This window comes from Siniperca chuatsi, linkage group LG4 (genome assembly GCF_020085105.1).
Source record: "Siniperca chuatsi isolate FFG_IHB_CAS linkage group LG4, ASM2008510v1, whole genome shotgun sequence".
In the NCBI taxonomy this organism is placed as follows: Eukaryota; Metazoa; Chordata; class Actinopteri; order Centrarchiformes; family Sinipercidae; genus Siniperca; species Siniperca chuatsi.
The window spans coordinates 11702329-11728554 of NC_058045.1; the positions used below are offsets into that span (position 1 = coordinate 11702329).

At 43.3% G+C, this 26226-nt stretch overlaps 1 protein-coding gene across 4 annotated transcripts in view; it reads right to left on the reverse strand.

The window, feature by feature from the left end:
• Positions 1 to 26226, reverse strand: part of roraa (RAR-related orphan receptor A, paralog a) — a 183779-nt gene that overhangs the window by 7096 nt on the left and 150457 nt on the right. For all 4 annotated transcript variants that reach the window (XM_044193105.1, XM_044193104.1, XM_044193106.1 and 1 more), the window contains 8 exons: positions 7834 to 7919; positions 6269 to 6410; positions 3572 to 3967; positions 2818 to 2939; positions 2580 to 2712; positions 1513 to 1620; positions 414 to 524; positions 88 to 200 (listed from right to left, as the gene is read on the reverse strand). In XM_044193105.1, the coding sequence (XP_044049040.1) occupies positions 88 to 200; positions 414 to 524; positions 1513 to 1620; positions 2580 to 2712; positions 2818 to 2939; positions 3572 to 3967; positions 6269 to 6410; positions 7834 to 7919 (1211 nt within the window). The remainder of the gene's footprint in view (positions 1 to 87; positions 201 to 413; positions 525 to 1512; positions 1621 to 2579; positions 2713 to 2817; positions 2940 to 3571; positions 3968 to 6268; positions 6411 to 7833; positions 7920 to 26226) is intronic.

Sequence of the window (26226 nt, forward strand, 5' to 3'; positions counted from 1 at the left end):
AGATTACACTGCTACAAGGGTAGAGCATGCTTAGCAGACAGTCACTTTAGGGATAATGGATGGAGTGTGTACTGCATCGCACTGTACCTTTGTCAGTATACCATCCTCTCTGTGGTTCTTCTGCAGGACATGCTGGAGGGCCAGTTGGATTTTCTGCTGGAGTTTCTCCACCTTCACTTTCTCCTGGAGCCAGGACCGGTCTGGAAAGTAAATAATCACAACTTTTTGTTACTGTACAAACACATGTAGGTCCCTTAACAGTCAACTTGGCTCGTGTGAAAAGTAATGATGCAGTGGCGCTATAAGATATTAATTAATAGAGAAAAACAGGAGGGCAACAGTGGCAGCATTCCTTGTCGTGGTGAATGCGTGTCTAGCATTTTTTTCCCCTTTGCACTGTGAGTGACACCTACCAGCAGACATCAACACAAAGGCGGAGAACAGGGCGATCTCATCCTCAGACAGGTGCATAGAACACAAGTTTTTCCCAAACTCGAAGACGGAGCTGATCAAGTCGTCACAGCCTGCCACAGCAAAGGACACACAGAGAGGGCTTAGGATGAGGAAGACCAAAGAACAACATTCACTCTTGATCTTTATTGGGAGAGAGGCAGACAGGGAGGGGAGAGGAAGGGGAAGGAATGAAAAAGAGCGGCATGCTGACAGCACATGGGAGCGTCTTAAGGAGAACAGGCAATGCTTTTACTCAGTTTTGCATCCCAGACGAGTCACTTTTGGCAGTTGGGTGGTGTTATGCAAGCCAAAATTAGGTCGCTATTGAGGCTTTTAGTTAAATCAATTATTAGGGATAGAAAGAGACAGGCGGATGCCACCGCAGCTCGGGAAGCCCATCACTCTGCCTCCCCCGCTGCGGACCCCACTGTACAGAACACACAGGACACTGAGACTCTCAAAGCTGGGACAGATACGCATGCTCACTCATATACCCACACAAGCAGGGAGTAACAAGGAATGGTAAACTTACACCAAGAAACAGAATTCAGCATTTTCACTGACAGTATGGGACACATTTACATTTTTTTTTGTCAAAAAGCAGCTGGAAATGTGAGAAAATCCATGGTGGTTACTAATGTCACGGCAGTCAAACACGAATGCTATTTGCTTTCACCTGAAATGTTTTATATCAGACTATCAATGATGGTTTTGATAGCGCTCTCCCTGAAAACACTCCGTCTGGCTTTAATTATTCCACAGTTACAGGAGCCATAAGCAGCAGAGCCTCACTAACATCTCTGTTCTACCATAAATAACCATTGCAGAGCACAGCAATGCCAGGTGAGGCAGGGATGAGTGCTCAGTTTTTGCTTGCAGGCCTTCAGCATTGTGTGGAACAGAACAGCAGACTCTAATTTTGGCTATTACACCAAGGGAAGGAGTAAGACACTGTAAGAATCACACACAAACACAGCAGCCTACAAATACACACATGCAAACTCATTCAAACGTGCACATGCACACACCCACCCACAGACATACACCCACTCCACTTACCTAATGACTTGAACACATCAGGTCCGGCATACTTTCCATCAAAATAGACTGTGTTGTTTTGCGAGTCAAAGGCACGGCACATTCTGACAAACACAACTTCCAAAGAGCCTGTGGAGACAGACAGGAACAAGATGCTGAATCTGAGCTGTGTTTTTTTGTTTTTCCCTAACAGTTACACATCAGTCAGGGATGCAAAACACATGATTGTGCTTTGTGCTATTCTTTTACAGCATGAATAACACAACCACTTTGAAATAAAGAAGTCTGCCGTCAGAGGAAAAAAAAAACACCTCTGCAGATGATAATATCATAGACAGAAGGCTATTCTTCCATAATGACATGCCAGATAAAAAAATGTGCTTCATTCAGTAGTGACAGTGCTTATTCATTCAACCTTTATTTAGTAAGATAGGTAGGGAATTTATTCTATCCCGCAATTTGTACCACTCTGTGGGAGTGAATAAGAGGATCAAGACAACAGAAGCCATTACTGCCTCTAAGGGAGATGCGACTGTTTTAAAATGTCATGTCTGACAAGGGATCTCAGTCTTTATTTCATTATTCATATTGGCTGTGCTAATGTAAATAATACTCAGGGAAAGACCCAGGAGAGGTGTTTGTTTGCTGCATGTGTGGTTTGTTTGTATCTGTATGAGCATTTATATTTATGCATAAATATAGGTGACAGTGGGCACGGAGCCATAGCTGCATTTAATATTCTGTAAGTACGTCTTCATGAGAGCAGTTGGAATAAGCAGACATCATCAGTGTCTGGGAAAAGAGAGGGAAATGGCAGCCGTCATGATAGGTATTATCTGAGGAACGCATTCCTTATCTAATGCTGTGTCCATCCCTGCTATGTACAGTATGTAATGAACGGAGGAAAATAGAGAGCGACAAAGAGAGGAAACAGGCAGGGTGGGGTCTCCTCTCTGTGACACTGTCTGTGCGTGTGAAGAAGAGGGTATTGTGCAGTCAGGTCAGCTACGCCCTTGTGACAATGCCGGGGGGTGGGGTGGTGGTGGGTGAGTTTGACGGCAGCAGGCCATGTTGACAGGCTGTCATACCTGCTTTCAGCAGCACTATCTGATCGTTCTGACACAGCTCCATGAAGCCGTCGATGCGCTTGGCGAACTCCACCACATACTGAATGGCCTCTGTTATTTTGATAGCACACAGCTGCCACATGACTTCCCGGGGCTAAGAACAGATAGGACAGAGAATGGGTTATCTGCTTTAAAACAATGGATTTGATTACTGTAACTGCTGTGGAGGCCGGCACAGGGCTGGTTGTGGTGTAGCTACCTTGCTCTGGTAGTTCTCCACCTCTTCCTGCAGGAAGGCCTGCCAGGTCATCTGCTGCAGCTCCTCCCTCAGGTACTGACATGTCTCCATGTGTGACTTGGAGATATTCTGGGCCAGGTGCTCTGCAATACAACCATCGTCACAAACCAAGAAGATCACAGTTGACATCTGAATGTTACTCACAAGCCTATGTGAAAGTGAAGACCTCACTGATGAAATATGCCACAGGAAAAGAAGATTTATTTACTGAGCTTTCAAGAAGGAGGAGAGGTGGATACGTGTAGGGTTTTTTTGACTGGGAAAAGGCTTGTTGACATTTCCTTTTACTGCCTGCAGGAAGCTCATAACTTAAGGTTGAGGCAAAGCCAATCTAGTTATGACACAAATGCATGGAGAGGAGGAGGGGTGCCACGTTACTCACTGAAACAAAGGTCACATTTTCTCTGAGAGAAATATTGAGTATAAGAATTTAAATGGTTTTGAAAACACATCTGTTAAAAGGAGTTCCTAGGCACAGGGGAGCCTAAAAAAATGATTTCCCCAGACGCCTGCCCTGCTGGATCCTGATTGGCCCTAATTAATGGAAACTAATTACAAAAAAGAGGCTCTTTTAATGAGTGTTGGAGATGAGTCTCCAACCTCCTGCTATTTTAAGCAACCTTTGTGTCGTTTGCCCCACGGTTGAGCTGTTCTCCCCCTCCTCCTTTTTGCTGTCTCTCCTCTTGTCTCCCCCTGCCTCTCTCCTGCTCCTTACCTAGTTCAGCCATGGACACGGTGGGGGAGGTTTCTCCATTGGTGAAGGAGCAGTAAGGAAAGAAGCCAGAGCCGGGGGCAAAGTCGCAGATGGGCTCCGGCTTGATGCCGTTAATGTCCAGGCCTGACTGGTCAGGAGATGGCTGGATGTCCAGGTAGAAGCTGCTGACTGCCGAGTCTGGTTTGCTGCCATCAGGGGTGTGACCATCCATGTAGCCGCTGAGGTCGTCATGGAGCTCTGTGAGGCCATTGGCTGAGAGGCCATAGCTAGGTGTGAGCGGCTCCGCCTCTCCAGGCTGTTGTTGGTGGTCACGCTGCTGCTGCTGCAGTCGGTGCTTCTGGACCTCAGCGTACAGGCTGTCTCGCTGCTTCTTCGACATGCGGCCAAACTTCACCGCTGTGATTAGCAGGACAATACATGTGTGAGACTCTAGTGAAACATCATAAACTATCAAATTTAACTGAATTGCTGGTGTGTGTTTTTTTTAATATGTGGCACCTAAAGGCTTCTCAGCATAAAGTAAAATAGGTTATGTGGTATATGTGGTAATAACTGGAATTCAAAATAGTACGAAAGCCCTAGTTAATGGGTGGATGGCTAAGTGTTTTAGAAATTATACATTCTTTTAAATACGATTGCCATTTTACTGACTTGTTTTGTTAATTTTATTATTGAGTCTTAACATTTTACTCTCCAGTAAGTAAACACTCATGTCTAGAAAATGCATGAAACAGTGGAATTACTTGGTGAAAAATTGAATGGCTAAAGTGGCTAAATTCATACCCCTCTTAAGACTAAACTAAATCTTGGAATATGAAACAAAATGACTTGTTTAGACTAGAATGATTACACATTAACTCCCTACTTGCTATCAATTTTGTACCACATTCAGATTACACAGTGACACACCACTAATTTATGTTAAAGTTGTATGTTACTATTAGACCAGACGATGCCTGCTATTAGCATCATACTCCACTAGACTGATGTACAGTACTACAGTAATGCTAAAGAGTGATATACTATTTCAACAGATAACAAAAAAGCAAATCTCCATATTTCAGGAGGGATCAGTAATGATGAATGAGATTATTACAAAAATGAGCAGCTTCATAAGTACAGAGGCAGAAGTGGGAAGTGACTAACAGCTTACCAGCCACTCAAACATGAGACAGGCTAAGTTGCTGCCTCCTGTTTCAAGGTTTCCAGACTAAACAGTGGTGCTGAGAATGAGACTCCTTGGCCAGAGTTCTGGGGGCCTGGCAGTATGTCAGCCGGTCAGTGTGTGTGTGTGTGTGTTTGTCTACGCACAGTGGAAAGCGAGTGGAGCGACGCAGAGGAGAGTGCGGGCAGATGGGCTCTGGTGTGTTGAGTGAAGGCAAGAGTCACCTTCGTCTGTCCTGAGAGTGTGTATATATGCATGTGTGTGTGTGCGCGCGTGCGTGCGTGTGTGTGTGTGTGTATGTGTGTGTGTGTGTGCACGTGAAAATGTGTGTGGCTATGCAAAGGCACTCATAAGTGCTAATGTACTTCTGTGTTCATTCACATTCATGAATATGTATGCATGTGTATAACTGAAATTAAGCAAAGTAGTGTGCATACAGATGTGTCAGCCTCTGTGCATGTATGTTCAGGTTTTTACTTATCTGTGTGCATTCCTGTGTGTGTTTTACAAAAAAAAAACAAACAACCATAATAGATATGCTCTGTCCTGATATAATCTCCTCAGCTCAGCCCAGTCTGGACCAGCCTGGCACAGCAGGAGCCCTCCAGCACACATCCCCACCTGTGTGCTCCCATTACTGCATCTCAGCTGCAGCAGCACTAATGACAATCTCTAACAACCTCCTATTTCATCAAACCTAGTTTATATCAGAGCAACAAATTAGTCCCAGAGACAAAGCACTCACCTGTACATGTCACAATGTCTGTTGTGTCTCTTTGAGAATAATGGCAGTCATTCTGTGTGTGTGTGAGTGTGTGTGTGTGTGTGTGTGTGTGTGCGTGTGAGTGTGTGTTGTCTTTGTCTCTCCACCAAGATTCAATATACAGCACCGCATCAATATAGGGCCATGAATAAACAACCAAATAACAATAATGATAAACAGAAAGTAACATGCACACGTGTTGTTAATAGCTACTAAAAAGCAGCTGTGTTAAGCTGTTGCAATGGAGTTATGGTGTTGTTGTTTTTTTACTTTTTCTGGTAATATACCTCAGACTCATAATTTTATTTATTTTCTCTGAAAAATACCCAGATTTTCACCCAGGAGCAAGGACATTTTACCATAAAGTTGCGTTTACTGCAAGAAGATGTTGACCACCATAGTTTACAGTAAACAATGTCCTCTTGCTGATAAGTCCCTCTAAGTAAGTGTAATTGATGTTTTTTTCCAGTCATCACTTCAAAATAAACAGATACATTCCTGGATTGCTTTTTGTAATAAATTATGAGCCCTAAATATACACAATCAATAACTTATAAAAATGATAATTGATATTTTGATCCCCATGAGGAAATTCTTTCCTGTCTTGCTCGCCTTCATGTCCACAACAGCATCCCTGAAGCACTGGTCCAAAGGCACTTCAGCAGAGCAGATTCTTGCCCACACAGGGTATTGAACCTAGGCTCTTCACCTCTCCCTACTCACTATGCCAACCTGCTCTATCCGCCCACCTCTTCCATCAAGCACTTACCATCTCGTGACATGCCCACTGCCAGGCACTTCTGCAGCCGGCAGTGCTGGCAGCGGTTGCGGCTGGTACGGTCGATCAGGCAGTTCTTCTGACGGGGGCAGGAGTAGGCTGCATTGCTCTGCTGACTCCTCCTGAAGAAGCCCTGCATAGGAAAGGGGCATGGAAACACTTCAGGTTACTGAATTAACCACAGCAGGTGGAAAAATGTTCTGGGACTGAAGGATCAATTCATGTCTTCATAGTGTTTTACTGCTGGCAAAATTCATTACTGATTGACAGTGATTTATTGTATTCCTAGTGGTGATATTTTTATTTTACTTCTGCCAAACAGATTAGATAATAACACTACTGTGATGGTATTGTCCTGGTTGTTATGCTGTAATATCTGGCATTCAAAGACCGCTGTATTTCACCAGTGTGTACAGCACGAGGGTGTTGTGTTTGGGTAGGAATGATAACAGTGGATGGTATTTTTCTTCAGTGGGGTTATTAGTGTTGATTAACGCAGCACTGGCATGTGCAGTGCTAAAGGATTGCGAATGCACACCGACTGGATTCCTCATCCTTTGACTTAATGAATTGATTCCAGCACATCATTAACATGCCCCACTCTACTGCTCCATACACATATGTCTTAATTAGCTGCTCATTGGCTGTTTAATTACAAGAAAACAGCTGACAGCTGCCAAGTTGCTTTATAATGGAAGCCATTATGGAAACAGGCTATAACTGCCAGTGACAAGCAGCACTCTTTAATAATGCTATGATTTATGGTCCAAACTTTTGTACTCGCACATATCATTAAAGGCCTCTCTGCCTTGGACTAATTAGCAATCATTAAACATGGATTTCAGCAGTTTATTCTTTAGTGTTTTGTTCCTTGCAGCTCTCCTGTGTGAGGGAGAGGAGCAGCTGAAAGGAACCTCTCTCTCTCCTTCTCGCTCTCTCTCCTTCACACACACACACACACACACACACACACACACACACACACACACAGGAGCAAACAGCAAAGGTGCAGGCTGGCTGAGGAATGCTAATGATGTGCCTGGTGACAAGCACAGGGACAAGAATACACTCTAAGCACAAAATTCCCCTCACTGTGAATGGCTGGTGCATTTGAAACAGTACAAAAGGCGGCTTCAATGGAAGCAACACTGTAGCAAACAGCCAACAATCTGCTATAATTCAAAGCACTCTCCTTTTGATCATTTTATTTCAAGAAGAGCAGGCTGCAGCAGAAGCAAAAAAACTGTGAAAAGACATGTCCCTGGGAGGGAAAGGCAGAGCAAGGCAGAGGAATGACTTTGTCCTACTAATTGTGGTATTCTGTGATGTCCTCTGTCGTGCTTGACCACTTTAATGATCATGTTCTGCGTGTTTACACTTTGCAGTCCCTCTCCAAATCATCGTAAAACTTCAGCAACATTTTCAAATGTTTTTCCTAGCAAGCAACTTTCTTTACTTTCTCAATTTTCCCTGTCTTCCCCTTCTCAGCTCTCCTGTCCCTCACATACAGAAAATACTTCCCATGACACAAACAGGTTCGGTCTCTTGGCGCTTACCTTACAGCCTTCACATGTTATCACGCCGTAATGGATGCCTGATGATTTGTCTCCACAGATCTTGCAGGGAATTATTTCGATTTGAGCTGCAGAGAAGAAAGAGGAGTGAAAGAAATAAAAAATAAAAAATCAACATTTTGCTGTCACAAGTCACTGTACAACACCCTCACCATGGATCCATGTTGGTACATGAAAGAGCACTGTGCTTCTAAAAACATCTCATCCGGTGGCTTTTGAATCCTCACTTCCACAGAGCATTAACTGAATATTTACAGAGTTGTGTGTGTGTGTGTGTGTGTGTGTGAAGAGAAGCAGGCCATTTTAAGCCCTCACAAACAGCCAATGTAAACATTGTGTCAATTTGCATCCTAAACACAACTTACATGAGGAAAAACCCAGCTACCCACAAACCCTAATACACCACAGTAGTAGTAATACTCGCCCTGTGCAATGACAAAGGCTCTTTTAGCCACATGAGGACACATATTTGCTGTTGGAAAACTTGACTTCATGAAGCCTCTTAAACTTCAAAACCATAAAAACCTCAGGAGTAAATCCACTGCGGCCACAAAGAATCCTAACATGCCCACTGTGCTGGATGGAGTGGTGGCAGTGACTGTGTTCAGGGGGGGTTTTGGCTGTGGTGTTGTGCTGTTGACAGGCGTGTGTTCACCCGCCGTAGAGGACAAAAGCACAGAGAGGACAGGCCTCATCTATCGTTGGCCTTCTCTTCAGGAGCAGACCACAGGGCAACACAACAGAACAGACAGAACACACAGACATCAGAGACACAGAACTCCCAGCTCGTCCCACTGCTCTCAGCTTTATCACTGCAGCCACTGATGCTACATCCCTCTCCACCTCCCCCTCTGTCTTCCCCCCTTTCTCACTTCCTCCAGAGATCTCTATCTCACAGCCCTCCTCCACATCTCCAACATCTCAGTCCCACCATCCCAACAGTGCACTGCAGCGCCAGACGAACTCTGCTATCTGATCTAAATCGAGGAACGATCACCGCGGGATATTTTCTCACGATGTAATGGTTTTCTCCAACCAGCCATGCAGCCAACCAATCAGAGCACACGGAGCTATTGCAACACAAGTCTATACCAATTAGGGGAGGAATATTATGATTTTGCCTTAATAATATGCAATAAAAATTATAATAATTTAAAAAGTGGTGGTACATTCACTATGTCAAAGTGTTACATCAGCCTCTCCTCTCTAGCCAGGCCTAACTGTCTACTATGAAGCCTCACGCCTCCTCCCAAGACTAGAAGCTTCAAATATCCCTTGTACACCTTAACAACCAACCTCTTTAAACTAGTTTGATCACATCAAAAGTACTTTTGCTAGGGTTCAATCCAGAGATCTATGCCCATTTTAATCACCTGCCTAGGAGCTTGTAATGTGTCATGTGGATAATGTCCTTGTCCCCGAGGCATGCCCGGGACAGGCCCTTAACACAGATCCTCTAATCCACTAACCCCGGAGCCACACTCTATTCATTCAGGAATCTGTGGCTGTTCTCCTTGCGCTGCTGGAGTCAACAAGACCGGCCATGTTTACATGGAATTAGCCTACATTTTAGTAAAATGAACAAAAGGGAGTGGTGGAACATGCACAATTAATTCTCCTCCAGACAACACCTCCTGCGATTTGTGATTCTCACATACAATAGAGGGCACTGCACCTCGTCAGCCCAGATTAGAGTGAAATCCAGGCAGGAGGCGGGCTTTCACAACCTAACTGAGAGGGTTAATTTATAATTAATCTTTTCCTTACTGTGCACAGTTGCTTGTTATTTCAGTTAGGTCTATCTCTGTATGAGTGCACTCTATTGTTTGTTTTTGTGTTCTCCCTGCATGAGCATTAGCAGTGCAGTGTGTTTCGACTCCTTTAGCATTTTCAGCCTCATTACTTACATAATTTGTTCTGACATGCACTCACAACAACTGAAGCGTGCTGTAATTATGACTAGCTGTGGTTAGGGTGAACTAAAGGTTGTAGTGACAGGCCCCAGCCATTGGGTGGCAGTGCAGGGCTGTGGCTATGGTTATCTTGCCAAGTTAAGCCAAGCTTCCACCCACCCTATCCAGCCCACAGGCTTTTGGCTCTGAGCTCCAGCCTCTGATAGCTCCAGGCTTAGGCTGCTGCTAGCTTCCCCACCCCCACAGCATAGCTGTGAGATGCCTTCATCTCTCCTGAAGAAGCGGAGCTGGCTGGGCGCTCGCTCAGGCCTGACAGAGGCTGTGCCACATCAGGTGAAAGCAGTGGGAGTAGAGACGCGGGGGTGCCAGGCCGGGCAGGGCATACACATACACGAGCATGCCTCACAAAGCCCTATCTGCAGCAGGAAGGCCCTGAGTGCACACAGCCTCACCAGCTAACACCCTCTCACTCCACCGCTGCACAAGCCCCTGGATGCTCAGTGCACTCAACAGTAAAAAGGGTTTGTCTCTGGACCGGCTGAGGCAGGCTCTGTAGTTTCTTGTATGAGAAAAGACCTCAGTCTGAACATATAGTTATTTCCACAGTGGGATAAGCTGCTTTCAAAAAGATGTGGAGAGGGGGGTCAAGGAGACTAAGTACTGAGCAATGACACAATGGAGATCAAATACACCATGAAGTCACCTACACTATCAGCCAAAGTCAATATTTGTATATCTGTATGACTGTTGTCCTCTTGTGTGACTGGTCATGGGGCCCCTAAGCTACACTTCAGACACTGAGGATGATTTAAACTGAATTCACACAGGGGAGTCAGTCAAACAAAAAGGCCTGCGCTTATAAGCACTCCCAATCTGGCAGTCAATATCTATTGACATGAGCTGCGGTGTTAACTGCCTCTTGGTGTGAAACAGGCAGCTGCTGGCTCGCTTGAGCTTGACCAGTGCAGTGCCACTGATCCCATTCACCGCGCCTGCCTGCTTGCCTGCCTGCCTGCCTGTCTGTCTGCCTGCCTCCCTGCCTCCCTGCTTCCCTGCCAGCCAGCCAGCCCTGCCTGCTCTGTTTACGACATCAAAGCCAGGCACAGTTAGACGGGCAGCCATGCTAAAGCCCATCCCAGCAGCTTGCCGCTCCTCACAGCACTGTGAGATGGCCTCTGCACCCAGGCCACTTCAAAGACACCTGCTGAGAGGCCAAGATTATGTGTGAATCACACTGCAGCACAATCACACCACACGCCTAACCATAAGGGCCGGACAGCGGTTCAAGACTGATTTCCTGTATGCAGCATTGCAGCCTGGTGTGGGTGTCTCGGACAATGGGCATGGCAGAGAAAGGAGACAGTCAAGCCGAATGCTAAAGCTTGTTCTTTGTCTGTCTGTGGTCGAGCAGTTCAAGGACACTGATTCACCACACCAGCAGGCCCTTTGAGGGGATGATGTGTCACTCAGAGCACATGTACAATAGGGCAGTGAGGCCTCTGCATGTTCACCCAGTGCCCTTCACTGTCTTCTCCACAGCCCTGAGATCAACCACTGCTAAAACTACACTACATTATCAAAGACCTGGAAACTGACATTGACACTGTCAAATGTGGACACCCAGAACAATTGCATTGCCAAATGCACACTAACAGCTTATAGGAGCCCTGTCATGGTTTATTTTATTATAGTTATCTGGTAGTCACTATGCAGTGTAAACTCTAAAACAATTAGTATGCACTGATGTATCTTGTCAGATAAAAACAAGCATTTTATTTAGTTCCCGGTAATTTTAGAACTTTAGAAGAATTATATAGTTCAAATTTTCAATATAGCATGCTGGTAACATACACCAAATAAAACTGAAAATCCTACAGGCTTGTGCAAACATGGAAAATCACTTGTCAAAATCTCCTGGCTGTTCCCACTGAACCCTTGGACTACTGACATAACGTTGAAGGATTAAGATTATCCCTTACATTACAGACCCATGCCCAGGCCACCGTCATAATGCTGAGAGCTTAACACATTACTTGATTGGACCATTAAATCATTTTCTCATGGCCTGATGATTCATGATAGATGTGCACAATAAATTAGGTCTGAAACCGAGGCTTCTATACTGTTCGGTATATGCAGATCTTTTTTCATTGGCTCATTTACAATGCACATCACTCCGAAAGTCAGCATGTGGAGCAGTTGGAGGAAAAACACATTTGCTTCTCTGTGCATGGTGGTGTGTGAGTGAGTGTGTATATACGTGTGTGTGTGTGCGTGTGTGTGTGTATCGGTCGTATTGTGTTGACAGCTGTCAATGACAGAGTGACGCAAGCCAGTGGGCTCATGTCAGAGATTATGTAAGGAACTGGACAGGGCACAGCATTATGAACAGATGAACAATTCTTCTCCCATCAGACAAACTGTGTTAATATATTCTCCATTTATAATATTTTGCAACAAAATCAAACAAAAGCTTATAATAATCACATGTCCTCTCTCAGGACTGTTAAACAAAAGCAGATCTTATCAAAAACAGAGCATTTACGCATTGGAACATACAAACACCAATGACACTGAACTGTCTGGCAAATGTGCACTAAGCAGTGTTCCTCCATCATTATGTGCAGCTATTCATTTTGCTACATGAACTTCCCATTTGGTGGTGGAGATCAGCTGTCGGTTGATAAACAGAGTCTTCTCTAAACAGATACCCATGACAGTCACATCTAGCTGTAGAGAGGCGACAGCCTAACAAGAGCTGGAATCAGAATTCTGCCTCTTTTCATCTGCCAGGGCTCTGCTGCCATGTGAAGTCGCACAACACAATACTTTTTTATTCCCATTTATGCAGCAGAAGAAAGGTTATTTGAATGTCAGCGGCAAAGGACAGTCGTGGCACGGAACACAGGCTGAATAGTATAAATGTGTTATTTGTTTAGGGATCGGAGGCTGTTGGCATATTACCATAGAGCTGTTCTAATGTCATTTGATGGGTTGTAGCACAAAGAGAGCACACAGCGCTGTACAGAAATTCACCTGCAGACCAAAACTCTATATCATCACTTTAAACAGCTTCCGTTCACCCTATAAACATGCTGAAGTCATCAAATAATATTCTGACCAGAGGGATTAGAGTAAGGAAAGACAAAATTGACACATTTTGATGTCTATGCTGCGTCTTGCTAATTCCCCCCCAATCATTTAGCTGCATAAGCTGTGATCCCCCTTCACTAGAGACCAGCTATATTTGAAGAGATATTTCCGTTTCAAAAGATGGGCTCTTTAAGCCTTTCCCTATTATTCCTTCATAGGAGCGCAGTGACTAAAGCTCAGGTCTGGACCATCGCCCTGGGCTGCTTTTTGGATCAACTCATGCGTACATCTCTGTGTTTGTTTGTGTGTGCGGCCTATTAATATTTCAATACTGCCCAACTCCAGATGCCTGTACAACACAGCAGTGCTTCTCTCTTCATGTCTCTCCCTGTATTTACTTGACTGTTTTATTGAAGTGCATTCTGACACCCTCTATGAGGGGGAGCAGGAGAGGGGAAGATGTATTCCCAAACCGCAGCACAAGACATCTCTCTCCATGTCTCTTTCTCCACCGGCGTAACAGTAATTTGGGCACTAATTTATGTGTTGTTGTGGCAAAGATTGACGAGCTTCCTGACTGGGAGTCTGAGCGCCTGCACTCTAGGGGAAACAACAAAAGCCTGGGTTTACCGAGCAGACGAGCACCATGAAGGGTAGCATGTGTGCGGCGCTCCTCTCCCCTCCATTGTCTGCCCCACCTGAGCTCAAATCTCCCCATCACTCCTTACCTCCCCCTATCCATCTTCCCCCACCTATTCCCTTCTTGTCTGTGACTGCAGTGACAAGTGAAGTTGTGCTCGGGTGCTGGGGACCGGAGGGCACGCCCCTTCCTTGTGTGCGAGCGTGTGCGTGCGGGCGTACATGTGTGCCAGGAGGGAGGAAGGCTCACACTGTTTACTCTGATGGCAAAATACAATCTGTAGACAGCACTCACTTATGCATTCTACCAGCCCCTAGTTAGTCATGGAGAGCCATGAGAGCTGAATAAAAAATCTGTGTTGCAAATATTTACATGCTTTGTCTAACTATTTAGATAATTTGGTTTGCGCCCTTCATAAATTCAAATGTGATATATCCTCTATTATAATGACATGCATTTTTGAAGGGAAATAAAAGTTTTAACATTGTAAGTCTGAGTCAGAGTTGCTTGTGCATTGTTTTCTTTACTCTTGCATTGTGTAGCAAGGCATTGGGATGCACCAAAACTCAAAATCACTGAGGCTGAAATCACACAGGACCGACTGACTGACTGGTGCAGGAGCTGCTGCTTGAATTCTAATATTTAGCGGAGGATCATGTGACGCTTCTGAACCTTTAGTCTGACCACTTGAGCTAAGCAGGCAATGGTTAAAGCCTCGATTGTGGTACAGTGCCTTAGTTAAGCACCTCTCAGCCCCCAATCTCCCAGCAGGGACGGCAGCCTTGTAGGCTCCTTTAGAAAAACACAGGAATATATAAATAATGAATCCCTCAAAACATCCACTGCAATTACACACAGAAACCTTTACATAACAACAAAGAGCCTTGTTCCATTGCACCAGGGAATTTGCTACTGCCACACTGTCCAACTTCCTTCCTCCTGTAATTGCTGTATTAGTATGCATTTCTGTAAGTCAACCAGGATTCTTCTGTGGGTTTTTGAATAAGATCTTTCTATTGTTTCACACAAAGAAATCAAAACGTACATCCATACAACTTCCTGCATGGTGTTTTTGACAGAGGGGTGACAGAGTATATGAGCATTTTATGTGTGCATTTTAGACATTTGCAAAGTGAATATTTGGGTGCCTCACTTATGGTGGATATTGTGGGTATTGTGGGTGGAGTAGTGGGGGTGTGAGGTGGAAAAGAGGAGGGATGCTGGAGGTCCAGTCTCATGCTGCTGCAGGGTCAGTGGGTCAGAGGCACGCAGCCAGAACACACATGGAGAGCAGGCTGAATAGTTCAGCTGACAGTAATTGTCCCTCTGTGGCCTCCTTAGGAAAACATGTTTCCAGACAACGCAGACTGGCTGCACGGGCCAGATAGTAATCATGATCTTGATTTGCTCCATCGAAGAGGGAAGCTCAGCATAAGCCTCCAGTTATGGCGCGAGTCAGTATTTCCATTGGAGCTGACATCAGCTGCAGCCAGCTCTGCTTGGGACGCACCACATGTGTTAATAGATCAAGTGGTGAGCTTTATTCCAAAACATTTGAAATGAAAAAATAAAAACACATCATGGCAACAATGTCATAAGGCATTCTCTCTACAAATAAGGAGGATCCACAGTGTAAAAGTGTGTATCAATTAACAGTTTTCCTTTAAAAATTGTGATACTTTAATTTTTCCTATATTACAGTGCAATGCTAGAGTTAGTGTGTAAGATACACTTACACATAACACAGATGCGTTATGCTATGTCAGTTAGCTCCTGCTTCACATCGCAGTATTCTTAGCCTACAGCCCTTCAATTGATATTATATACTAGTGCAAGTCATCCTGAATTATTCCTTATATAATGGATACCAGATTGTGGAAAAAAAACTTGAAATTCACAAATGCTTTTAAATTATATTGACTTATATCTTACTTTTTGAATGCATTTTAATCTTTATTTGTACTGGAAATACCAGCTCACATAATGACAGCAATTTATGTAAATAAAGTGTTTATATAGATCTTTTTCATATGCCGTGGTTTTGTGAATAAGAGATAATATAAAATTTGAATCATCATTTTAATAACATGTTTGCCCGATGACAGATAAAAGCGTCAGCTAAATAAATGTAATGTAATGTTTGTTCTGACTAGACTGCCAGATTTGTCTGCTGCTGGTGCGGTGTACTGACTGAGTTAGTGGACAAAAAAAACTGCTCAGAGAGGAGCTAAGATAAAAGAACATGTTCTCACCGTCTGATGACAACGTGCAGAAGAATTGACAAAGTGAATCTCAAAGTTTAAGTCAGTCACCGAAATATGTGCAAGTCTGTCTACCTTTAATGAAATCTGGAAAGTTATTGTCTTTGAGTTTTATGAATGCGCCACACAGCACCTCCGTTATTCAACAGTTTTTACGGCTGGGCTGATGAGCACTTTTTACAGCACCTCTGCCATTCTGCTTGAAGGTCTTAGGTTTTCATCAGCTGAAAAAGAGCAGGCAAGGACAGGCAAGATGAATGACATCAATGGCTAGCCGATACTTCCAGGGACGTGTGATTGAGACAAATGAGCCTTGGTACATTAGTTGGGATACTGAATCCTGCTGCTCAAAGATCCAGAGCTTGATAGAGCTGAAACTAGAGGCACCCAACCTTTCCACAGATCACCGGTGTCATGGGGTCCTAGAAGTAGAGCTTTCTCAAAGAGCCTGCTTCACTGGGCACACACTCCTTGTTTTTACCTGTTTTCTCCTTATGTGAGCCCTTATTTATGCAACTACACACACACACACACACACACACACACAAAGCGCTACTATTTGGCCTTCAAAGATTTTCTAGGCCCTCTCTTCCAGGTGCAGAGAGCAAATTAAAGTGAGACAGAGTCATTATCTAATCCATATACAGTGCCTTGGCTATTAGAGTCTTAATAAGTGACTGCGAACACTTTCATCATGCATAATTTACCCCCAATGCTACTAAATGTTCAAAATGATTAAACTGAAATGCTATGATTCCGACCATGTAAAATATTTACTTGTGATGAAGGCATTTTAAAAATCAATCTGTTTATTTCATTTTGCTCCTGGCAGTATCAGGGCCATGATAAGTAGACTGAGACGATGAATGCCAATGGCTTGCTTAAGTGTTAGTACACTGCTATGTCACTTTATCAGTAACCATGTACGTAATATACGTTATTTTATGCAAAATGTTCATATAATATATACTGTAGTTATATATACTTATGGCTGCTGTGCAGTGAAAACAGTGTATCTCCAAGTTTGTGTTAGTTATTATAACATTTTTGAGTTGTTCCTTTATGCTTCATCTCCTTGGGGTCATAAAACCCACTGGATTATCAAAAAAAATGCATTGTCACTGATCTTAAAAGAAGGCCATTTATATTAGTTTCTCAAACCTTGCCTCTTTGGGAAACATGCTTTTCACAACACTGAATAGAAAAATAACTACAATCATTTCTGCATTCACTGTGGAGGAGCTGCTGAGCAACTCCACCGTTGTCCTCCCTCTCCTACAGTTGTAGCAGGCCGTATGAAAGGCATTCCTAGACGACAGGGGTGCACGAGGAGTGTCTACTGCCACACAGAGTTCACAGACTGCTTACAGCATGTGAGGCACATTCCCCCTGCACTGCTGTTTTCACAGTCCTACAAACACTGGCCTGGTTTTGTTTAAGATGGCAGGATTAAGCACCCATGCGCAAAGCATGCTTCCCTCCTTGCACGCTTTGCTTACAGTGGAAGGACTGAGTGCTCGCTGCTAGCTTTTGGTGAACCATGTCCCCTGACTGCCAGTGAATGCGCCGTGGTGCTCTAATCCCAGGCAAATAAACAAGTGCCAAGATTAATGATTGCATAAACACATCCCAAAAGCCCTGGAATAACAATCAGCTCTTCAGCCCGCTCTGCTACCATGCAAAGGCTTTTGGAGTCAGCTGACAGCTAGTATATCCATCTTTCCCTTCCTGATGCTTCACAACAGCCAGGAATTGTCTGTGCTTTGTTGCTTCATTACCGACAGGAAGTTGTCAATATTTTGCATATGAGAGTGGGTATTTGCAGCGCTGCACTAGGAACTTCTAAGCCAGAGCAGGACATAGGGTCCTCCACAGTTCTTCAGCTCTTCACTTCTTCCTTCTTTTTGCTAACCAAGGCCTCTACACAGCATGCCTGGCCCTCAGTGCTTGACATAATGTACATGTCTGTTTGAAGCCATAAGGAATGCAGGATATAGAGGATCTCAATGCAGTTCTGATTAGTTTGTCAACTCGATCCTCATTATGAGTTCTAAAACAATAGCATCTTTGACTTGTTGTGAAAAAGACAGTCAAATAGACATATAGGTGGACATTAGAAGTGTGTGTATAGCAATAAATCACAACCACAATAGACCAAACAAGGCCATTAAAATGACATTAGGAGCATGGACCATCCTCTCATCCCTGTCATCCCTGGTCTGGGACAATAAGACGTGCTACTTTGTGGTGAGGGGGAAGTAGTAGAGACAGGGAGAGATAGAGAATGAGAAAGAAAAGCGAGAGAGAGCAGTGCAGTCCACTGGTCCAGGGCAGGGGAGCGTGGGACGTTCAGATGAAGTGGGAGGCCCCTCTCCAGGAGGTTGCTCCTCAGCATGAAGGCAGAGGCAGCACCCCGCCTAATGAGGGGTGAAGTGGAGCCCCCTGTGGGACCCCCTCGGGCACATTCATTAGGAGATGAAAAAGCATTTCCCACAGCAGAGCAAGTGCCTGCCTTGGCTCGGACATGTTTAATTTAGGGCCATATGAAAACATAAGGCCACACTGGCCAGGTCTGCTATTGTTGGTCAGCGGAATCAACAACACCGGCCAGTGAGCCGGAGCTTGACTAACTGACTGTGTGCAGCATTGAATTTATTTTTTCTTGGAAAGGTTTAGGGTTTGATGCCACTTTTTAAGTTTACAACATTCAGAATATTAAAGGTCAAGTGCAGTGATACTTCCAACTATAGGTAAAAAGTCTGTTGTAGACAGGCTATTATAGAGAAAATGTGTGGTTTATCACAAGTTTCATTCCCTTCAATGCATTGCATTTTGTTGCATCTTTACGGCTCCAGGCAGAAATAATAGATTCATTTAGCCAGTGGTGGTTTGTGGAAGGGAACCAAGGATTATGGTAATGCAGCACTGAACGCTGCAAGCAAAATACAGTAAAAGAGAAACTGCTGCAGTAAGAAACACAGGAAGAATATCTGAGAAGTTAATTTATATGATTGCAAGAATCTGCATTCACAAATGCATCTTGAAAATCTCATAGCGCACAAGGTATGCTGTTTGTAAAGACAATATTAGAGACAGGGCTTCTTTCCTTTCACTGTATGAAGAAGGGCATTACAGGGTATCAATCTATAGTGATTCAAATACATGTCCGCTTATCAACGCCACTTATCCTTGTTCCTGATGAATCCTCACATTTATTAAGGCTGTCTTCTTGCCTTGTTAGATATGTATAACCAATCTCCTGTAATTAGCAACTGCTAACCTTTGGGGTGCTAATCCCCCATGAATTGTGGATTTGTACATCAAAGCCCACACTCTCCCATATAGCTGGTGCTTGAAATTACACTCGATTTGAAACCTGCAATTATTTGTATAGCATGGATGCAAACAGTCTCCTCTTTTATGTCTCTGAGAATCCCGTGGGTTTGCAGTAAAGAATCCTTAATCCACTCCAGTGGAATCCAAATATAGAGTTAACACTAGCTCCCTAAAATTTAGATGCACAGCCAAGTGCCTGCCGTGCACGTAAAGTGGAGAACGCTTCTCTCTCTCTCTTTTTTTGCATAGTTAAGATTAGATTTCTTTAGTGGCTTAGATGCATCGTATAAGAAGCAAGGGGGATTGCCCAGGGGTATAACACAACGATGCTTCAACAACGGAGCATGGCTATGCTTATAGTTGTGATCCTGTCCTTTTCACACGCTATAATTGAAAGTTAATTTAATAAATGGTCAATCAATGGCCTTGCCCCCTTGTTTAATATAATCACATGTCCAGGGCTCTGTCAACAGGGTGAATGCTCTGCTGTTAAGAGTCTGCTGAAATTTGTACTCTCTCCCATTCAAGGCCAGGCTAAATCCATTGTTCAAGGAGGGAGAGATTATAGAGAGGGAAAACAACTGAGATAGCTTCCCACACACACACACACACACACAGGCATGCGCGCGCGCGCACACACACACACACACACACACACACACACACACAAACTTGATGCTTTTGCAGGGAGGATGCCTGAAGCATTTATTTTCTTTAATGAGAGACATGAGTCTCACATGTGTCAGTGATGCACAGCATGGGAACAATAGGGTAGGCTTTAATTCCATCAATCTACTGCATTTATCCTTGTATCACATCAATACCTGTCAGTTAAGCTGGATGAGATAAATCATGTCAAGCAGACTGAGTGAGTCAGGGCCACACCGAGCTCAGTAAATATGCAGACTTAAAACTCGTCTTAAACTCGGGGGTGAATGTGGTTACATGCAGTCAGTGACAAATTTAGAGCTTGGGTCTTAGGCAAGGAAATACAAGAGATTACCTTGTGAGACAACATGACACAAAGATCATCCTTCCTGCACTTACTCTAGTAAGTGATTAAATAGCTATGAATTAACAATGATGTTGTTAGGTATTTAGAGGAAACGCTATACCTTGGCTGTCACCTGAGCCTCCCATGGAAATCTGTTTACTTACCATACTGTTACAAGGATCTCACAGTTACACTTCTTTTACCATCTTAAATGGGAACTGACACCCCACCTTCCGACACCTGACATAAAATGCATGCATAAGTGGGCAAGGTGCTATTGAATGACACGGAAAACTTTACTGTGACAAGCAGAATCGGGACTCATTTAGCTCATCCTTGTGTGTTTATATGTTGTGTGTATGCGCATGCCTAAACTCACTGTACAGCATGTGTGATTCTGCCTTTATGTGCGAGCAGAGAAATAACAAGCAGCAGGATCTTGAAAAGTCCTCCCCACGTATGTGCAATAACATCAGATTTATCATCAGATAAAAAAGTAACATATAAAACACTTTGAGGATTGGCTTTGAGCGATAGCAATAACCCTGCAGGCGGCCAAATTATGATTTATGTACTTTGGCTTGAGAGTGCATGGGGCAGTGATGTATATGTCTATGGTAGCTGGGCTTCTTACTGTAGCATAAGAGCGACTCCGAGAGAATACATTTGGTGTAAAATTGCTTCATCTGTTTACAATTCCATTTGGAGTTTATGAGAAAGACAGGCAAACACAGCCTGATATATTGCCCCTGTGTCACGGCATGGCAGGAGCATCCACACAAAGATTCATCTCTCACTTAGAAGCCAAATGATACGTCTAATTTGCTGCGAGCAGTTATTTTTAACCTCTCCAGCTGTCAGATAATGGAGCTTGACTGTCAGCACTGGTGTGTGTGAGTGTTAAAAGGTTGCAAACTCTTTTCAATTTACCATTCCCTTTGAGTGAATTACAAAATGCACATTCCCATTAGTTCACCTGATTGACATTGCTTTTTCTTTTATCAAAACCAAAGCGTAGTTTAAAAAGAAATGACTGAATTAAGATGGAGACTTCCAACAGTAATCTAAATTTGGTTTTCACATGCGTTGTCAATAACTACTATGCCTGACAAACATCTCAGAAATTACAGGGAAGTGAAGGTTGTTTTTTGTAGTTATTAATTGGACAATGTGAAGTTTTTTTATGACTCTCCTGAATGATCGAGTCCTTTTGTGCAGCATGCTACGGTACCATCATGTACAAATCTGCTACTTCGTCTACCCTCTACAATTGTTCCTTCATTATTCAATCCCCATTTAAGAGGGTGAGTCACTTGGTTAAAAGGCATGGTGTTTAATCTTGGTAGCTTTTATTTAATTTAGGCATTTCTTTCTGACAAGAGAAAAATCTAACTGTGTTCTACAATGGCCCTTCTTGCCACTAACAGAGAGCGCAGCAACATTGTTGAACTAATGCATAGGGCCAGTTACATAAGGCCATTGGAAACTGTTCTTAATCAATGAGCTGGCAGTGGACTGCAGGCTGGTGTCAGTGGTTTGGCTGATGTAATTTAGATGGACACTAATGGATTCCCCAGCCTCTTTTCATTAAACTTAGGTGTAAATCATTGCAACTTCATTGTTAAGGGACATCAGACATTTCTAACAGGCAGCACAGGTTAGACTGCATTAACATCATAACGCAATAGGAAAACATTATGTCTTCAAGGCATGGAAAGATCCAAAGAACTTAACAAAGGGTTGGATGTGGGCAGTGGCAAAAAGGCATGAACAGAATAGCACGTCAGTCTAGTTTTACAGGCTTTACATCCAACACACCCTCTATATCTTGAGCTTTTTCAGTATTGGAGTAAGAACTAAATAACAAATAAGTCATACAAAACTTATTTTTGAACTCATGTCAAATGGCAAGAGGAAAACCATTGTTTGCCTCACACAGCAATCTCATTTTTCTACTGTAAATAGTGAATGACTACATTTCCACTGCCCCAATAACCAGCTGACCTCTAATGTTTGCTAACTTCAGCTTAACAGTGCGTTATGTAAGAGAAGTGAAGGGGACATGCAGGGACTGAGCTCTGTTCACTTCGACCAGGCCAGCAGAGGCAGCCACCCGCCTGCTTTCCTGCCTGCCTTTGTGTATCATTGTGCTCTTACAAAATATATATTATGCTCTCAGTGGGCAATGACACTTCACATTGACCAGGTCTGACTTCAGCTCTAAGGTAACTCGAGATACAAACCACGCTCATGGCACAACCACAGCTGCTCTCAGCTCTGTGCTTACATGACCAGATCAGAGCTCAAGTGAACTGTTATAGAATAGTTCCTGACCTCAATGTTAACTATAATCTGTGGTTGTTAATAACTTTAAATCTTCCTGCTAGGTGTTGTATCACAGCTAAAAACTGCTACAGTATGAGAAAAAATAAATTGTTGTTCAGCAAAAAAAAACAAAACAAGAACTATTGTAGTGCCCTGTAATATAGCAAAATAATAATAATAAATGATTTAAGATTCCCTTCATTTGGTGTGAAATGACAACTTTATGCCAATCATATATAATCTTGTTATTTTGAGACAGAAATAAAAAAAAAAACATGTGCTGTGCTTGGAAGTTAATGTACTCCAAAATAAAAGGGGATCATCTTTTTTCTTCAAAAGATGCATGCTTATCAAAACAGAATTTTTGCAAATAGGCTGATGCAGTACAAAGCTGTTCGTGCTCACAAAACCTGCTGAAAAAGCCTTTATGTATTCTAACCAAGCACTCACACTTCACGCTGTAGCAAGTGAGCAGCCACTGTATTGTTAATATGCTTCCATATTGGCAGTGTCTCTTGCTCCACTTCAGGCAGCTAAGCTTCATATACAGGTGCCAACAGCAGTGCTCTTTAAGGGTTACATAAGTAGCAGCTAATGGTGCTGGGTCAGTATTTGGGATCTAAGCCCAAGAGGCAATATGATCCACCACAACAACTTTCTACATGTGTCCCTGACCCGGCAGGAAACAAAACACTCTTTATGAATCAAAACAAATCGCATACAGTGGTGACTTGCAGGAAGAATGATTTCTCTCTCTCTCTGCCTTCTTGACACACTAGATCCATTTCTCTGCCTGTTCAGTTGGCACGAACATCGCCCCGTTAGAAAAGAACACAAGGCTTGGGGAATTTTCTTGAAAACCTGTTGCAATTCTCCTCCATGCTAGTTAAATTACAGAAGAGGTCACAGCAGGGGACTTCGGAACACAGCTACCAATCAACTGCAACAATTCTCCTGGTGTGTTTGTCAACATTGCTGCCTGGTGTAATTGGCATAATTGTCAGGTTAGAGCTCAGAACAAACTGGGCGTCTTCTTGGCGAGCGCGGGCCATGTCATTAAAGGGACATGTTTCTGGAGGCGCTCCCGGGGACACATAACACGCAAGCATGTTGGAGCGACAGCTCGCCTGATAAAATGGCTGCCTCTTATCTCTACTATGCATATGAAAGGCTTATGCCTTCTCCATGACAGATTCTACGCCTCATCACCACGGGATTTGCCCAGATACACCAGAACAGAAGCTGGGAGAAAAACAATGTATCACATGTATAGCCACATCTTAACACTGTCAACTGATGTTTGTGTGCATGTGTGTGTATCCTTGTGTGTATGTACACACATATCTGTGCTCACTTAAGAAAAATACAGAGTGAACATGAACACACCAAACAGATTCAGTGCCAGTTTACTGTGGATAACAAAATGTGTGTTTCTCTCCTGCACAGTAATTCCCAGTTTATTGGCAGCACAGTGAACTCTGCAATCCTGGAGCAAGCTTCAATTATCTTTATAATCTGAAGTGAATACTTGATATAATAATGATATAGTATCTATAATTACCATGATGAGGTGGGGTAGAGTGTGCTGAAAAATAATCGTTTGTATCATCACCGCTGGGTAGCATCATTATTAATCTGACAGCACTCATAAAGCGCTTTGTTTGTTTTCTCTGATTGCTCTTTTACTACCAAAATAAACAACTTGGCTCCTTTGAGTTACAGCGGTATAATTTGCTGGAACAGCAAAGGCATTTATCTATAAATTTATTTTCAATTTGAGGTAAGCTGCAGTCATGAAAGCTAAATCACTACCAGGGAGAAGATTATTCTAATTACTAACCAGCTGTCGCACATGCTGCATGAGCACAGGATGTGTTAGAACACAGAGCAACCAGTAATCAGTTTCACAGAATCATTTGAGCACACATTTACATCTCACACTAAATGTTAAACATGAAATTGTCTTCATTTGTATGGTAATGTTGTAAAACTAAAAGAAGCATATGCTATAACATGGTGTGACTGAATTTAGAAACACAAATTTTATGGTCAATTTGTGATGCAATCTCAAAAGCTGAGTGTTTATTTGCAGCTCAAATAAACCTGACGGTATTTTAGTTTCCGCTTTATTATGATCTATCTATTATGAAGGATATGTTGACCAACTGACAGCATAGGAATGTTACTCATATACTTGGACTAATGTGGGTAATGTTTATTTTAAAAGAGGAAGGGGAAAAGTGAGTTCAAAAGTATACTGTGATTCAGCCACACAGTAAGCTAGCAAGGCAGAGTAGAAGAATTTTCTCATATGTCTTTTCCGAGTTATATCTGAATTAGACCATAATGCTAGCTTGGCTTGGTCCCTGGGTGTTTTATTTTTTTTTTTGCCATTTGCACTGCTAGCGCTGCAATCCCCCTGACAGGCCTGTTTACGACTGCTCTGCTATCAGAGGGCTGAGCAGAGCCAGGGACGAGCCTTCATTAGAGATTAAAGTGACCGTCACAAAGTCCAAAATCATCACTGCTTCCCACAGCAAGGCGAGACACTGAATGGGCTTAAGCTCGTGCATCAACAACAAGTCCATATCAGACGAATCCACTGCTTAACACACAAGTTCCTTTTAAATTTCAATACGCATTCGTAAATGACATTTAAAGACATTTTTTAAATTGGCTACAATCAATCTCTTCACTGGCAAAAACTGTCATGTTCATGGCTTTGTTGCCTTAAAACAGAGATACGTTACATGCATGACATTACATTCTAAAAACAGCAATATTTGAAGTAGGAATATTTCACTAGCAGACATTTATAACAGAAAAGTGAGGTCATACTGCATCATATCAAGATTGCATGCAGTTTCTTGCTTATTAGAGCTATCACCCATGGTTTCTACTGATGGCAGAGGTTAGGCTAAACCAAGCTTCTCGCCTTCAGTGGTAAAGCTTATCCATCCCCTGATCCTGAGCCGCTGGACATTATTACTGATATGAATTAAAAAATATGAAACAGAATATGTGCAGCTGGATGGAAGTCCTGGCCTTCTGACCCTAACACTGACCATAACAACTCAAGATGCCTTCCCCTCCCAGGAACTGCATACCATGTACTCATCCGTCTCTCTCCCAAAACAGGATTCACAGATGCTACTCTACTTTAACGTTGATAGTTTTTCCGTGGGGGAAACTTGCTGATGAGTTTATATTCAGAAAATCTGTGAGTTTTTTTACACCTACACTGTAGAGCGATGTAACGCATAACAATATTGCCGGGAAATAATGGCACACGGAGGTTAAACAAAGCAACAAAGCCTTTGTAGACATAACGCACTCATTCCTCCTTCCATCAAAATTCTTGCTGTAACTCCAGAACAAAGCAGCTATTCTCAGAGGAACATGAAAGACAGACACCTGTCAATCACAGCTCCTCTGACTCCATATTTCTTGTGTCAGAGGCTGCAGGATGGAGAAATGTGCAATATTCTGATAATATTTCATGCAAACTAATGCAAGTCAGAACACTTCCCTGCTGGCCAGAAGGAGGGGAAATGAGAACAGGTAATTATCGGATTGCCTCAAGGCAAGAAATGATAGAGATTGCAGCGAACGGGGATATTTAGCCCTGCTAATGAAGGCCCATGTTTTGGGAGCACCAGGAAGGGGGAGCAGAGGGAAGCTAGGCTATGGCTCAGCAGGAGGTAGAGCCTGATAAGACCATCTTACATAATGGCCACATCCAGGCCTGGCTCGCTTTTTGGACTGAGGCTCCCTGTCCCTCACGTTCTCTTCCATCCGCTCAGCATGGCCGGC